The following is a 14,181-nucleotide window of genomic DNA, read 5'->3' as shown; positions in this document are numbered from 1 at the left end:
GGATGTCTTATTACTGAGTGACACACACTGCTATAAGCAGCTCTAGCGAAACAACTATTCTATCTGCAGAGAGAGAATCAATGTCCTCTGTAAATACTGCTCTAAGAGAGTGGGGGAAGGGGGAAGCGGTGTCTAGAACATAAAGACGAGGCAATGTCAGTCATGAGGGAAAGTTGGCTTGAAAGATTGAGACCTTCACACATTTGTTGTTTAGAAAAAATCAGAACTTAGCAGAAATATTTGAATATATCTGCTTTAAAAAAAAATCTTACCGCTGAGAGACACAAACTGCCACATACTGGAAATCCTGAGTGGTCATATAGTTATGTGTTTGTGATGCAAGAAAATCAAATATATGGTTCTTTTATTTCATCTCCACACAAAGCTAGTTTTAATAATAAAAAAGGTTATTACAGCAGCAGATCATGTTAAAATTGCTTGCTTTTCTTTGGGGGCACACTTGCTGTATTTCATGCAGCTATCACTCATCAAATAGAAAACTAGGGTGAATGCTGTAAGCCCCTTTAACTTTGAATTTCCCCTTTCTCAGTTTGTCAGATCCATTAATATTGTCTTTAAGGTATTTTCTGTAATGTGAAAGCTGGTATTTTATACTCAGCACTTAACATCTTCAAAGTGCTTTACAAACACCTACTTAATCCTCACAACAGGTCTCTGAGGAAGGTGTGAAAGTATTATCCACCCCCATTTTACAGATAGGGAGACTGGAACTGAGGTCATTATTTCCCCAAGGTTACAAAGCAAGTCACCCTCAAACCCAGAATTAGAACTCAGTAGTTCTTGACTACCAGGCCTTTGCTTAGCTCACTAAATCATGAAGCCTCTCTGCTAACAGATACATCTCATTGTACCTAGGTTTTACAGGTGTCCAGAAATACTGCATGATATTTCGAGTACTGTAATGGCTATGTGCAGTGGTTGTTTCTGTAAGCCTTTGTTCTGAATTTTCTTTCTTTTATTATCAATCACACAGTCTCAATTTTTTCAAATTAATATTTTCTGTTAAGCAGCATTGGGAGGGGAGGGAGTAAAACATACAAACTATGGAGGAAAATTTACTTTTTCATTCCTGTATGTTTTCATTAACTTCCAGAAGCACTTTCAATGCATGCTGTGAGGTGTATCAAATTGCACTGAGCTGCAGTGCTCATTAAGATGCCAACTTTGGAGGGCTTGAAGACTTCCCTGTGTTGGCATGTTACTGTTTTAATATATTCTGGAGTCAGAAATACACTTATAAACATCAGATGGTTTTTTTGTTGTATAATGTAGACTTAAGTTTCCTAATATTATTTGAAGACAATGTGATGTAAAGTAAACAGACAAGCAAAAGAGATTACTCCCAATTTGTTGTGTTTTCTAATTATTTCTCATTAATATGTGAAGAAGGGAAACATTACAGTGGAACTACTGGTTACTATTCTGCTGTCTGCTTTGCTTTTGGACACCTGAGTTTCAATTCATGTTATGGGTGTCTGGAGGATACTTGGAGATCACATCATGCATCACATTTTAATGCATTGTGGTGTGAACTGAAATGGAGGGCATGGAAGTGTGAAAAATGCTCTGTATTCAGACAGTATTTTGTAACAACTATATGGAGTTGTTAAAATGGATCTACAAGTATTTAGCAAAAGTAGCAGGATAACCAGGTCATTTAGCATGTAAATCATTATTTCCCTCCACCATCCCAGTCACAAATTGCAGACTTTTATTTCATGAGATATCTGTCTATCATCTGTCTGTGGTATTACTAAGATGCTTATCACATAATAATAGTTTGCCAGTGATGTCACCATCAAAAGGAATCAGGTTAGAGCATGGAGCCAGAAAATTCTGATGTTTATCCACGTATTACGAGTTCAGAAAGAAAAATATTAACCCCCCCCCCCCCCAAATCGAGCCAAAACAACCCTACAGTGTAAAAAGGCAGCCACTTACCTGAGCACCTCTGCTGGTTCTATGATACAGGCATATTTAATGGTGAATGTGATGTTGCTGGTGCACTGCGTGCTGGGACATCGCATGGAGCGGTTAATGGTTACTTGCAGCTTCAGGGATCTAAAATGGAAAATAGGTAAATTTGTAATTAATAATCCTCTTACATATTTATATAATGACTTTCAACCTGAAGGATTCCATAGCACTTTATGGCTGATCCTGCAAATGTTGCTACTGAATGTAGTACTCATGGTTCTCAATGGAAGTCTTTGTTCATTATGCAGCAGCAGTCTAAAAAGCAGACAAAATGTTAGAATACATAAGGAATGGGTTTTAAAAATAATACTACAATATAATAATATTGTTATATAAATCAACAGTAAGCCCTCCCCTTGAAAAAAATTCCATATGGGGAAATACTGAAAAGTTTGGGACTTTTAGTTTAAAAAGGAGACAAATCAATAAAAGGCAACATGACAGAGGCATACAAAGTAACAAATGGTATAGCGAAGGTAAACCAGGTGCTTCCCTTTCCCTATAATAACAAAGTTATTCAATTAAATTTAAAACCAATTACGGAAGATACTTTTTACAAAACACATAATTAGCAGGTGGAACTCATTGCAACTAGATATCATTGAGACCAAGAGCGAAGTAGTATTTTTTAAAAGATGAGACGTTTTGTAAGATAATGAGAACATTGGTCGTTTAAATTAGATATAATTTTAAAAACATATAAAGTATATAATTCCTCATGCACCATGAATTGTCTGGGGCTAGGAAGAAACTTTCCCTATGAGCAGTCTATTCCACAATTGTCCACGAAGAGGTTCCTTGCATCTTCCTGTGACGCATTTGGTATTTGCCACTGTCAGAAATAGGAGATTGGAATAGATGGTCTGATCTGGTAGGCAGTTTAGGTACTACTATGGATAGTCCCAGCGACTTCATGGTAATAAGCACCTTGCCTAAAATAAATGTTTGCTTGTCTGCAATATATAAAGGAATCACTTCATTCACCACAGCAACCAAGGGCCTAACCTAAAATGTAGTGCAGATACTGCTGGGCAAAATCCTACTATAACAAAAAGTGCAATGGAAACTTATGTATCTATTTAGGACAGATAGGACACTGGTTTTTAATGTTCTGTGTGAAAGGCATCTGTGCAGTAAACTGCATGTACTCCCATTTATCTATCTTGGGAGGTGAAGGGCTGAGTCAAGCGTGCTGCAATTGAAAGTTAAGGTTTCTGATACAGTGAGTATCAAGAGTTCTGCTTACATTACTAACTCGTCTCCTGCAGTTTAGAATCGCTTAGAATATGTCCTGAAGTTCTTTCTATTGTGTTGGCTACTTGGGCATTCAGCACCCGCAAACCTACAATTAGTCCTTCTAAAAGAAAATACATTCCTATCATCACTAATATATTGATCTTAATGTGTGCCAATGTACAGTATTAGAGAGAGACAAGGGTGTGTGTCTCTTTCATTGGACCCACTTATGTTGGTGAAAGAGACAAGCTTTAGAGCTGCTATTATTATATTACTACTGATATAATATGTAATGTCTTGTAAAACAAAAGACAAGGTTTATAGAATATGCACACTAAACAATATTATAGTTTTGACTAATTCGTTTTGATGCTTTAAAAATAAAGGCTGTGAGAATGCAAATTCATAATTTTTTTTTTAAACCGGCTCCTCTCTCCTTCCCCCAAACATTTGTGGAAACAGGATGTAGCTGTTACATTTTAATTTGAATTGCAGTCAATTAATGTTAATCACTAGTAAATCTGAATCAGTCTCATGATCTTAATCGTAGATTATTATTTTTATTTTCATGTGTACATGATAGCAATTAAACATAGTGCCTTGTGTAATTCTTCACCATATTCCATGATATTAAATGACTGGAATCTTTGACCATTGCTGCAGCAAATGACCAAAGATAAGTGCAGCAAATTACTGCAGAAAGTTAAATTTGAATATTTTACCAGCTTTCTCTTCAGTATCAATAATTCATAGCAGACCCACAATTTAAGTATTGTGCTTTCCTACATTTTTCTCTCCTGTGTCATTGATTGGTGCATGAGCAGTGTTATTTATTATTTATTTTGAAAGCTTTTTTCAGAAACCCCAGGAGATGAAGCTTGTTTCCATTCCTCCAGGCTAGTAGTAATATCAAACAAATACTATAATAATAATTAATTCTCCCCACAACCCAGCAATAGTGTGTTGAACAGAGAGAGTAAAAAAACCAAATTATAGATTATAAGTATTTGTTCTAAGTAGAACTCCCCACTCTGAACTCTAGGGTACAGACATGGGGACCCACATGAGAGGACCCCCTAAGCTTATTTCTACCAGCTTAGGTTAAACACTCCCCAAGGCACAAATTCTCCCTTGTACCTTGGATTAGCTAACGCTGCCACCACCAAGTGATTTAACAAAGTATCAGGGAAAGGACTACTTGGAGTTCCTACTCCCCCCTAATATTCCCCAAGCCCCCCACACCCCCTTTCCTAGGGAGGCTTGAGAATAAATAAGATGAGCACAGATCAACCTTGGGGTTTTTTAGGACACTAAAAAAAAAACCCAATCAGATTCTAAAAGAAACAGAAATTTATTATAAAGAAAAAAGGTAAAAGAAGCACCTCTGTAAAATTATAGCGGAAGATAATCTTACAGGGCAATCAGATTCAAAAACAGGATTTCCCTCTGGGCCAAACTTTAAGTTACAAAAAGAAAACCAGGAATACACCTTCCTCTCAGCACAGAGAAAATCACAAGCCAAAACAAAAATAAGCTAACACATTCCCTTGCTAGTACTTACTAATTCTAATGGAGTTGGATTGCTTGCTTCCTTGATCTGTGTCCGGCAAGCACACAGAACAGACAGACCAAAACCTTTCTCTCCCACCCCTGATTTGAAAGTATCTTGTCCCCTTATTGGTCCTTTTGGTCAAGTGCCAGCCAGGTTACCTGAGCTTCTCAACCCTTTACAGGTAAAAGGATTTTTTGCCTCTGGCCAGGAGGGATTTTATAGTACTGTATATAGGAAGGTTGTTACCCTTCCCTTTATATTTATGACAGATGGTCTTTAAAAACTTTCTAAATTTTAATGTTTTAGTAATTTTATTTTAAAGGTATTTTAATACTCATGAAATTGCTGGATTAATTGATATAGAGAATACAGTCCTTGTTATCCACAAAACAGGCAATATAAATACAATTTGCTCCACCAGTGTGCCTCAACCCAGATGACAGAAGGTCCTGGAAAGTGGTTAATTAGATATCAGTGCTCATTTAGCTGTTGATTCCTCTGTAATAACATGGCCAACAAGATTGCCAGTTGTGGTGGTAATGTTTTTTGTACTTTGAATTTCTGTCCACTGGAAACTGGACTGAGATCACGAACTCATTTGACATAATTTTCAGTGACTTCTGATCTGGGCTGGATTTAAACTAGTGTCTTAGAGATGAAAAAATCTGTATTTTATTAAACAGTTCCTAAGCCTATTTAGTTTATATACGTGTAAGCGGGGGAATGGTCCCACTCTTGTGGGGAACTTCCCTGGCTTCTGCACTACCCCTGTGGAATCGGACAGTGAAAGGATCTCTGTCCTCTCTCCAAGGTCAGGCAGGCATCTGGGTACAGGGAGTTGAAGACTCCTCTTCCATGCGGCAGAGTCCTTGTAACCCCAGTTAAGGTGGTCCCAGAATTACTGGGAGGCTTAACCCCCAGTCTTGTCATGGCCACTTAGGACAGGAACTAGGGTGTCCCCAGCCCGCAGTACTCTCTCCACAACCGCCACTACCCTGGCCCACTGAGCACTACATTAAGTTCAAATCAAATACAATTTACTGAACAGCAAGACAGTAAGAAAAATAAGGAAAAAATCAGACTGGCTAAAGGAAACAAGTAATCCTGCCCTTTTGGCATGGGGAAACCACAAACAGCAGTCTCTGGGATATAAGGGAAGTTCACAGTTTATTCTTCACATGTCCCAGGACTCCTTCTCAAGCCCTGGCTATGCTGTGGTGACACTGTGGGTCAGACACCTGCTCTGGCGGTTGCCACATGCCCTCAGGCTCTAGCTGGCAGGAACCCTTCTCCCAAGCATTGGCCCTCCCATCGGGGTCATGGTCCCCCCATCAAGTCCAGCCTGCAAGACCTCTTGTTTGACGATGTCTCCTTGCACTGGGCCCTCTGCCTGGGGTCCCTCCCCCCACTCTTCCCAGCTGCTCACCGCACTCGGCTCTAGTGTTACTTGTGGCACAGAGGGCGTTCAGTGCCCAGCTCTAGGCCCACAGCTCCCGACTGTAGCTCAACCCTGGCTCCCTGTCAGCACGGCTGGTCTGCGCTGCTCCTGGCTCTGGACTGCTCTGCCTCCATGCTGCTGCTGCTCTGCCTCCAGCCCAGCTCTGCCTTCTGGGCTGCTTTTCCGGCCACTCTGGTTCTGGCTGCTGCTGCTCTCCCCTTAGTTCTGCCCTACTCTGGTTCAGTTAACTCCAGCTCACACGGAGGACAGGACCCTGGGCTCCTGACTCCCTCATTGGCCTACCTGCCCTGTCAATTGGGCTGACTAGGAGCATTTGCCTCTCCCCGTTGGCCCTGGGGACTGTCAGGCTCAGGATCTTGATTTCTCATTGGCCATTCCCCTTTCTTTTGGTACAGGGAGAAGGCAAACCAAAAAACCCCACTAAAGTTTCAGTAAAGGGCCAACAGTCCTGTTAGATAAGCCTCAAAACATGTAAAGTTCCTTTACTAGGCCCTTCAGCCCTCTCACACCCACCTGCCTTCTCTTCAGTATAGGGTGTGGTTCCCCTATTTGCTGTCTTGGGTAGACCGAGTGCCTAATACCCTGTCTTTTCTCAAGAGGCAGATACTAGGTTTACTTCCTTCTATTTTTTCATTGGTAAAGCTACGATTATGTCATGGAAGTCACAGAATCTGTGACTTTCAGAGACCTCTGACATTTTCTGCCCTGGGGCTGGAGCTGTCAGCAGGCAGCCCACCAGATCTCAGCCGCTGCTGGCGGCGGGCCCCCAGCAGCTCCCAGCCCCCGCAGGTGGTGGGGAAACTCCAGAGCTCCCAGCTCCCACATGCAGTGGGGAGACCCCAGAGCTCCCGCTAGCGGTATGGGGACCCTGAACTTCCAGCCACTGCTGGGGAAGAGGTGGCAAGAGGACCCCAGGGCCCCCAGCCACTGTGGGTGCTGGATCTTCCTCCCTCTCCATTTTGTCCAGGATATTTTTAGTAAAAACCACAGACAGGTTATGAGCATCCATTAATTTTTGTTTATTGCCTGTGACTGTCTGTGGTTTTTACTAAAAATATCCATGGCAAAATCTGAGCCTTATTCACGGGTCCTATCACCCCTCTACTGCCTCTGGGTTTAGACTAAGTAGGTAGGTGATAACACGCTAAACTAGCATTACTCTGGTCCTGTCCATTTCTATAGAATTTAATATTTCATTAAAAAGAATCTTGCCTTTAGTTGCAAAAAAAATCCTCCAATGACTTGATCCTATGTTGATTCACTAAGTTGGGAGACTAGCAGTGAGCTTAATTCCTCCCGTCTGTTGATTTCAATTGAGCTATGTTAGGGATAAATTTGGTCTGATAGAGGTGAGAGGCCTCAGCTGTCCCACTCTTCTCCTCAGACTCCACTTCCAATCTCAGCAAAAGATTCTAAAATGAGAGGAGTGAACTCTGAAACCAGTGATGACCATTTATCACTAACATTCTTAGCAATTTTATGGTTGATCATTTTATCAGAAAGCTTATGTGCATAGAACATAAGAACAACCATACTGGGTCAGACTAAAGGTCCATCTAGCCCAGTATTCTGTCTTCCAACAGTGGCCAATGCCAGGTGTCCCAGAGGGAAAGAACAGAACAGGAAATCATCAAGTGATCCATTCCCACTTTCTGGCAAAATCATAATAATGGATGTCTGTGATACAGGGGGAGTAATTTGAGTGCTGTTGTAGAGACAAAGAGTTGGAATAAATGGATATTGTTTCACCCAGTATGACCTTTGTTTGCCTCTATCTGCCATGTTCCCACTTCTTTTCCATTGTTCTGAACTCCCCCTCCCTATCTTTTCCTCTCCCCTCTGTATCATCCCTTTTGTCTTTCTCCACCCCAGAGTCCAGACTGCATCAGCTTCACTGTTGCCCCTTTTAAGTCAGCAGAGTGCTTCCCCCCAGTTTGCAGTGGGGATCAATATTCCCAGTCTGTTGCTGTAGTAAGCAGCAAAGGCAGCAAGACAGAAATCCACACACTGCATTTAGAGCAAGAGGAGTGTTCGGACACCCTCTAGTTCTGAATAATAGCATCCTCTAGCAGCTGATGGACAAATCTGCGGATATTTCTTCAAAAGTGTGATAGTACTACATAAACGGAGGGCCATGGTGCATAGCTGAACTTAAGCATAAAGAATAAAATCCTTACACATTTACTCAAGCAAAACTCCTGCTCCCTTTAATGGGAATTTTGCTGGAGTAAGGATATGAGATTTAGCTCAAAATCATAATAATGGATGACTGAGATACAGGGGGAGTAATTTGAGTGCTGTTGTAGAGACAGGTTTCAGAGTAACAGCCGTGTTAGTCTGTATTCGCAAAAAGGAGTACTTGTGGCACCTTAGAGACTAACCAATTTATTTGAGCATGAGCTTTCGTGAGCTACAGCATCCGATGAAGGTGCCACAAGTACTCCTTTTCTTGTTGTAGAGACAAAGAGACTGATGACATCTGAAAGCAGAGCCGTAGTTGGCAAAGATTCTACTGAATCTGATTCAGAACAGGATAGTCCTACCCTTAAAAGTTTCTACTCAGTCAAAAAGAGCCCGGTGTTCCTAATTTAGACTTTGAAGCTCAATAAACAGCAGCTCCCACTGAAAACCCAGATTTTAATTATCATTATAGTCTTTATTTAGTGTTAAGATTGTGAGTTTATTGATAATACAATTTGAGATTTTCTGCATTAAAACAATGAAATCTGAGCACATGAGGCCTTGCCAATACATAGTACTGAGCTGCTGTAACTTGCATGGGGAAACCCTTGTGAAGTATGTAGCGGTGATCAGTGTGTACCTAGCAATGTATAGCAATAGAAGAAAAATACTTTTATTGCAAAGAATTTTAAAAACTAAACAAAAAGTATTTGATATTAAGTTGATCATTTACAGTCAGTCCTATAGTTAAGTATTCTGTAACAAAGAAGCTATAATATTGTCAGTGATCTGATCTGATTGTGAAATCACAGCAGCAGTTTGTAAAGCATGTATGAAATTAAAATTTGGAATGCATAGAGAGAATAAGAACACAGACTGTGCTGTGCAGGCTTTGCTATGCATTGCTATAATATGCAGCTCACCACTAGCTGGAAAACCTCATCAGACTTTGAAAGTTCAGAGAAGAACACAAACTACTTAAAAACCCAAACAAACTAATTTGTTGTTCCTAACTTCTGTCCCGCCAGTAGTTGTCACTTCACCCTAGTTTGCGAGCCACATGCTGGACCATTGGAAAGGAAGAACTTCAATCTTTCCACATTCACATCTCTATTTGTCACCATTGTTATCATGTTGTTAAAGTTTATTTTCCTCTAATGGTCCTAGTGGCAGCTGAAGCAGTAGGTGTTATATCTTCCTACCAGCAGATGGACCCAGGAAAAAATGTGTTGTGGTATTCCCCAATAAAAGGACTGTATCAGCTATCCAAGCCCAGTACTCTTCCTGTTTCCGGAAGGTGGAAATCTCTTTGTTTGGCAGAACCAGCTTGGAATTCAATTAAAAATATACAAAAGCAGCATTTTAAAATTTTTTATTAGTTAAAAACTTTAAATGTACAGGAAACATGTTTTTCAGGTTGGTCTGAAGTAAACAGGAAGAAATTCAATAAGGACAAATGCAAGAAGGAACAATCATTTGCACATATACAAAATGAGAAATGACTGCCTAGGGAGGAGTACTGCGGAAAGTGATCTGGGGGTCATAGTGGATCACAAGCAACATATGAGTCAACAGTGTAACACTGTTGCAAAAAAAGCAAGCACCATTCTGGGATTTATTTGCAGGAGTATTGTAAGCAAGACACAAGAAGTAATTCTTCCGCTCTACTCTGTGCTGATTAGGCCTCCGCTGGAGTATTGTGTCCAGTTCTGGGCACCACACTTCAGAAAAAATGTGGACAAATTGGACAAAGTCCAGAGATAAGAGCCACAAAAATGATTAAAGGTCTAGAAAACATGACATCGGGGGAAGATTGAAAAGATTGTTTAGTCTGGAGAAGAGAAGACTGACGGGGGACATAACAGTTTACATGTATATAAAAGGTTATTACAAGGAGAAGTGAGAAATTGTTCTTTAACCTCTAACATTAGGAGAAACTTTCTAATTGTCAGGGTGGTTAAGCACTGGAATAAATTGCCTACAGAAGTTGTGGAATCTCCATCACTGGAGATTTTTAAGAGCAAGTTAGACAAACTCCTGTCAGAGATGGTCTAGATAATACTTAGTCCAGCCTTGAGTGCAGAGGACTGGACTAGGAGACCTCCTGAGGTCCCTTCCAGTCCTACGATTCTATGCTTCTATGTAAAATCAACTGATTTATTAAATTAAGGAAGTATTAAGTGTATTTAGTGATTAGACAAATTGGTTCTGGTCACCATGGGCCAGATTTTCAAAGGTATTTAGATGCCTAAAGATGTAGATAGATGCCTAGTGGGGTTTCCAAAAGTGCATAAGTAGGGTAGGTTCCCAATTCCCATTGAAATCAATAGGAATTAAAGAAATAATCAACATAGGCATTTTTGAAAAACCCTTTAGACAGCTATCTGCATCTTTAGGAGCCTAAATCTGAAAATTGTGAAACTCCGGCCTCATGTTCTTCATGTTTTTAGAATTAGTGGATCTTATTTTCTCCCACCTGGCTTTTAATAGATTGGAAGAAGAAACAAGCATTTATGCCTTTTCAACTTCCAGTCAGTTTCTCGACTTTAAATGAACTAGTCCAAATGAAGGAAATATTCTCTCTCCGATTTCTATCTTAACTGAAACCAAAAATAATTAAAGCAAAAGTTTTTCTGCACAACAGAATCTAAAAGTACAACATTCGGAAAATCTAAATACCAATATTCGGTCCATTATAAAGACTGAGAACAATATGGATCCTTAGTAATGCAGCACATGACATTGACACACATTTTAAAGCTTGATTTTAACCTCAGAAATTAAAGATGTTTCTGCCCTAATTCTGTATATATTTAAAAAAGCAGCACGCTTTAATTCATTAAAATTTGAGGAGGGCTTACTGATCTTCTTTTTATTTATATAAATTATTTTAATGGATTATAGTGAGTTTAGGTCTTGACATAGGGTGTCATAATTTCAAATTTAATTTTAAACAGATTTATTTTAAAAAAAACCTGATTTAAATAATATTCAATTGTGTGTGTGTGTGTGTGTGTGTGTGTGTGTATATATATATATATATGTGTGTGTGTGTGTGTGTGTGTGTGTGTGTGTATATATATATATATATATATATATATATATATATATATATATATATATATTTTAAAAAAAAACATTGATTTATATCCACTCTGGGCATTATGATAATCATCGTAGTCATTCAGAACTTTCCAGCATCTTCAGATCCTCCTTCTCCAGATTCTCCTGCCACTTCACCTAAGGGAGAATTTCCATTATCTGTTAGAGTAAAGCCTATGACATAGTTGGTCAGTTCTAATTCCATTTACAGGGGGCTGGGGTACTCTCACTAGCTCAGTAGTCTCCAACCTTTTTAGGCACAAGATCACTTTTTGAGTTTAAGTGCAACTCAGGATCTACCCCACCCTTTCCCTGAGGCCCCGCCCCACTCACTTCACCCCCCTGTCCCTCCATTGCTCTGTCTCCTCTCTTACTCACTGTCACCAGGCTGGGGCAGGGGGTTGGGGTGTGAGAGGGGGTGTAAGCTCTGGGCTGGGGCTTAGGGCAGAGTGTTGGGATGCAGGAGAGGGTACGGGGTGCTGGCTGTGGGAGGAAGCTCAGGTCTGGGGCAGGGGGTTGGAGTGCAGAAGGGGGTTCAGGGTGCAGGAGTGAGTATGGGGTGCTGGCTCAGGGGAAGGGTACAGGTTCCCGCAGAGCAGCACATACCTCGGGCGGCTCCCGGTCGGTGGCGCAGTAGGACTAAGGCAGGCTCCCTGCCTGCCCTAGCCCTACACCACTCCGAGAAGTGGCCATCGCACCCATGCGGCCCTTCTGGGGGGAAGGCACATGGCTCCATGCACTCTCTGCAAGCACTGCCCCCACAGCTCCCATTTCTGGCCAATGGGAGCTGTGGGGGTGGTGCTTGTAGGCAGGAGCAGCGCGTGGAGACCCCTGCCCTTCCCTCCCCCAAGGCCTCAGGGGTGTGCTGACTACTTCTGGGAGCAGCATGGGGCCAGGGCAGGCAGGGAGCCTGCCTTAACCCTGCTGTGCCGCTGGACATTTAGCGGCCGGAGATCATGGTTGACTGGCAGAGGCTCCAGGATCGACCAGTTGATCGCGATCTACTGTTTGGTAACTCTTATTAAAATATGCTGTTTTAAACCCTGATCAGATTTGTCATTTTGTAAGAGGGAGCAACCAGCACTGTTATAACAAGCGTATTCATTATTAAATTATTTAAATGAATTCTCTTCGCTAGTAGAAGCTGTTATTTTTCAGTACTGGTATTGAACTCAACTTGGGGTAACGTGCACCTTTTCACCACTGGACAAAATCATGAAAATAAACTGATGATCTCACTTGATATCAAAGGCCAAAAACTGCTGTCTAATGTTATTCTTATTAAGGATTTTCAGTTTGCCTGTCAAATGATCAGAGTTATCTTTTGTGACTGAAACAGATTTTTGAGATAGAAGTTTAAGATCTGTATGAAATGCTTGTTTCTGTGTTTTCAGACCTTTCTCTTGTATGCCTTTACAGGAAATTAAAATGCATGACTGATAGTGAAACCGTCGCACCTGACTGGCCTTATTATAAAACCATTGATAGAATCCTGTCTAAAGTATCAGACCACAGTGATGTGAAAATGCATGAAAGTCAGCAACCAGGCCCTTCTACATCACAGACTGAGGCCTCGCAGTCTCCATCAGCTAAGTCTACACCTCTGTACTTGCCGTATAACCAGTTTACGTACGAAGGAAGGGAAGAATGTTTTGAAGATGAACATTCAGAGAGCTCATCAAGCTTACTTTCTTATAAGTTGAGGTGGAATTTTTTCTTTTCTTTTCTCATATTTCACACATTAGACTAGTTCTGTTGTGTTATTGGAAAACTGTAGAATGTTTACATTAATCACTCTTGCCATTGCTTTTCTTAAGTCACAAGTGAGATGAGTTTGCTGGTCTTTACCTAAACAGCTAGACTAAGGGTTTTGTTTTTGTTTGTTTTTGTCTGTGGGGATAGGTCAGCACCACAAAACACCACGCAGCATTGTCAAAATTTAGCATGGGTCCCTCTGCTTATGAGAGGCATAGCATTTCTACCAAGGTAGGAGTGGCCCAGGCTAGTACTGCAGTGCATATGTATAACAATGTAGGAAGCTTCAGAGTAGGAAGTATAACATGTTTCTTAGCTGTATTTTGCCTTGCTCTAGCCATTGCTATTTCCCTCAATATGAGTATGATATTTCAATAGAGTCAACTATTATTAAAGTGTGTATGTGTGTGAGAGAGAGAGCTTTAAAAATGCAAATCGAGTATTTGTTCAGACTTGATGTAATTGTCAGTTATGCTTCAGTTTTCCATCAAGCATCTTTTAAAGTGCATTGCAGCCACTTTTAAATATAATTAAATTAAATATAATTTAAAATGTTAGTTCTTTCAAGTAATAGTTAGTATGAGGAATGCAAACATGCTTTTCTGTTGTTGATAACACTTGAATCCCCTGGACAGCATGATTTTAGCCTAAAGCAGTGCTGTAGACACGACTCACATTTCAGACTTCACTGCTTTCAGTTTTCATCCCAAAACGTGGTGGAAATAAGAACTGATTGCAGTCTTCTGTCAGAAGAAAATATTAAGTTCATCCTAGAGATCCTTATCATGAGTCTGTGCAATAGGAAGATTTTATGGATAACAGTAAAATTACAAATCAGTCATCCAATAGTGAAACTGTTGAACTAGAATCAAAACCACACGAACTAGTCTGGGTTAAT

General features: G+C 40.5%; 1 protein-coding gene across 3 annotated transcripts in view; it reads left to right on the top strand.

The window, feature by feature from the left end:
* The window catches only part of MSANTD1 (Myb/SANT DNA binding domain containing 1), a 95,722-nt gene that overhangs the window by 61,521 nt on the left and 20,020 nt on the right, over nt 1-14,181 (top strand). For all 3 annotated transcript variants that reach the window (XM_073340143.1, XM_073340145.1, XM_073340144.1), the window contains exon 3: nt 12,948-13,232. In XM_073340143.1, coding sequence (XP_073196244.1) covers nt 12,948-13,232 — 285 coding nt within the window. The remainder of the gene's footprint in view (nt 1-12,947; nt 13,233-14,181) is intronic.

This window comes from Lepidochelys kempii, chromosome 4 (assembly GCF_965140265.1).
Source record: "Lepidochelys kempii isolate rLepKem1 chromosome 4, rLepKem1.hap2, whole genome shotgun sequence".
Lineage (NCBI taxonomy): Eukaryota > Metazoa > Chordata > Testudines > Cheloniidae > Lepidochelys > Lepidochelys kempii.
Note: the sequence above shows the minus strand (reverse complement) of the source record. Positions and strands in the feature narration are given on the sequence as shown.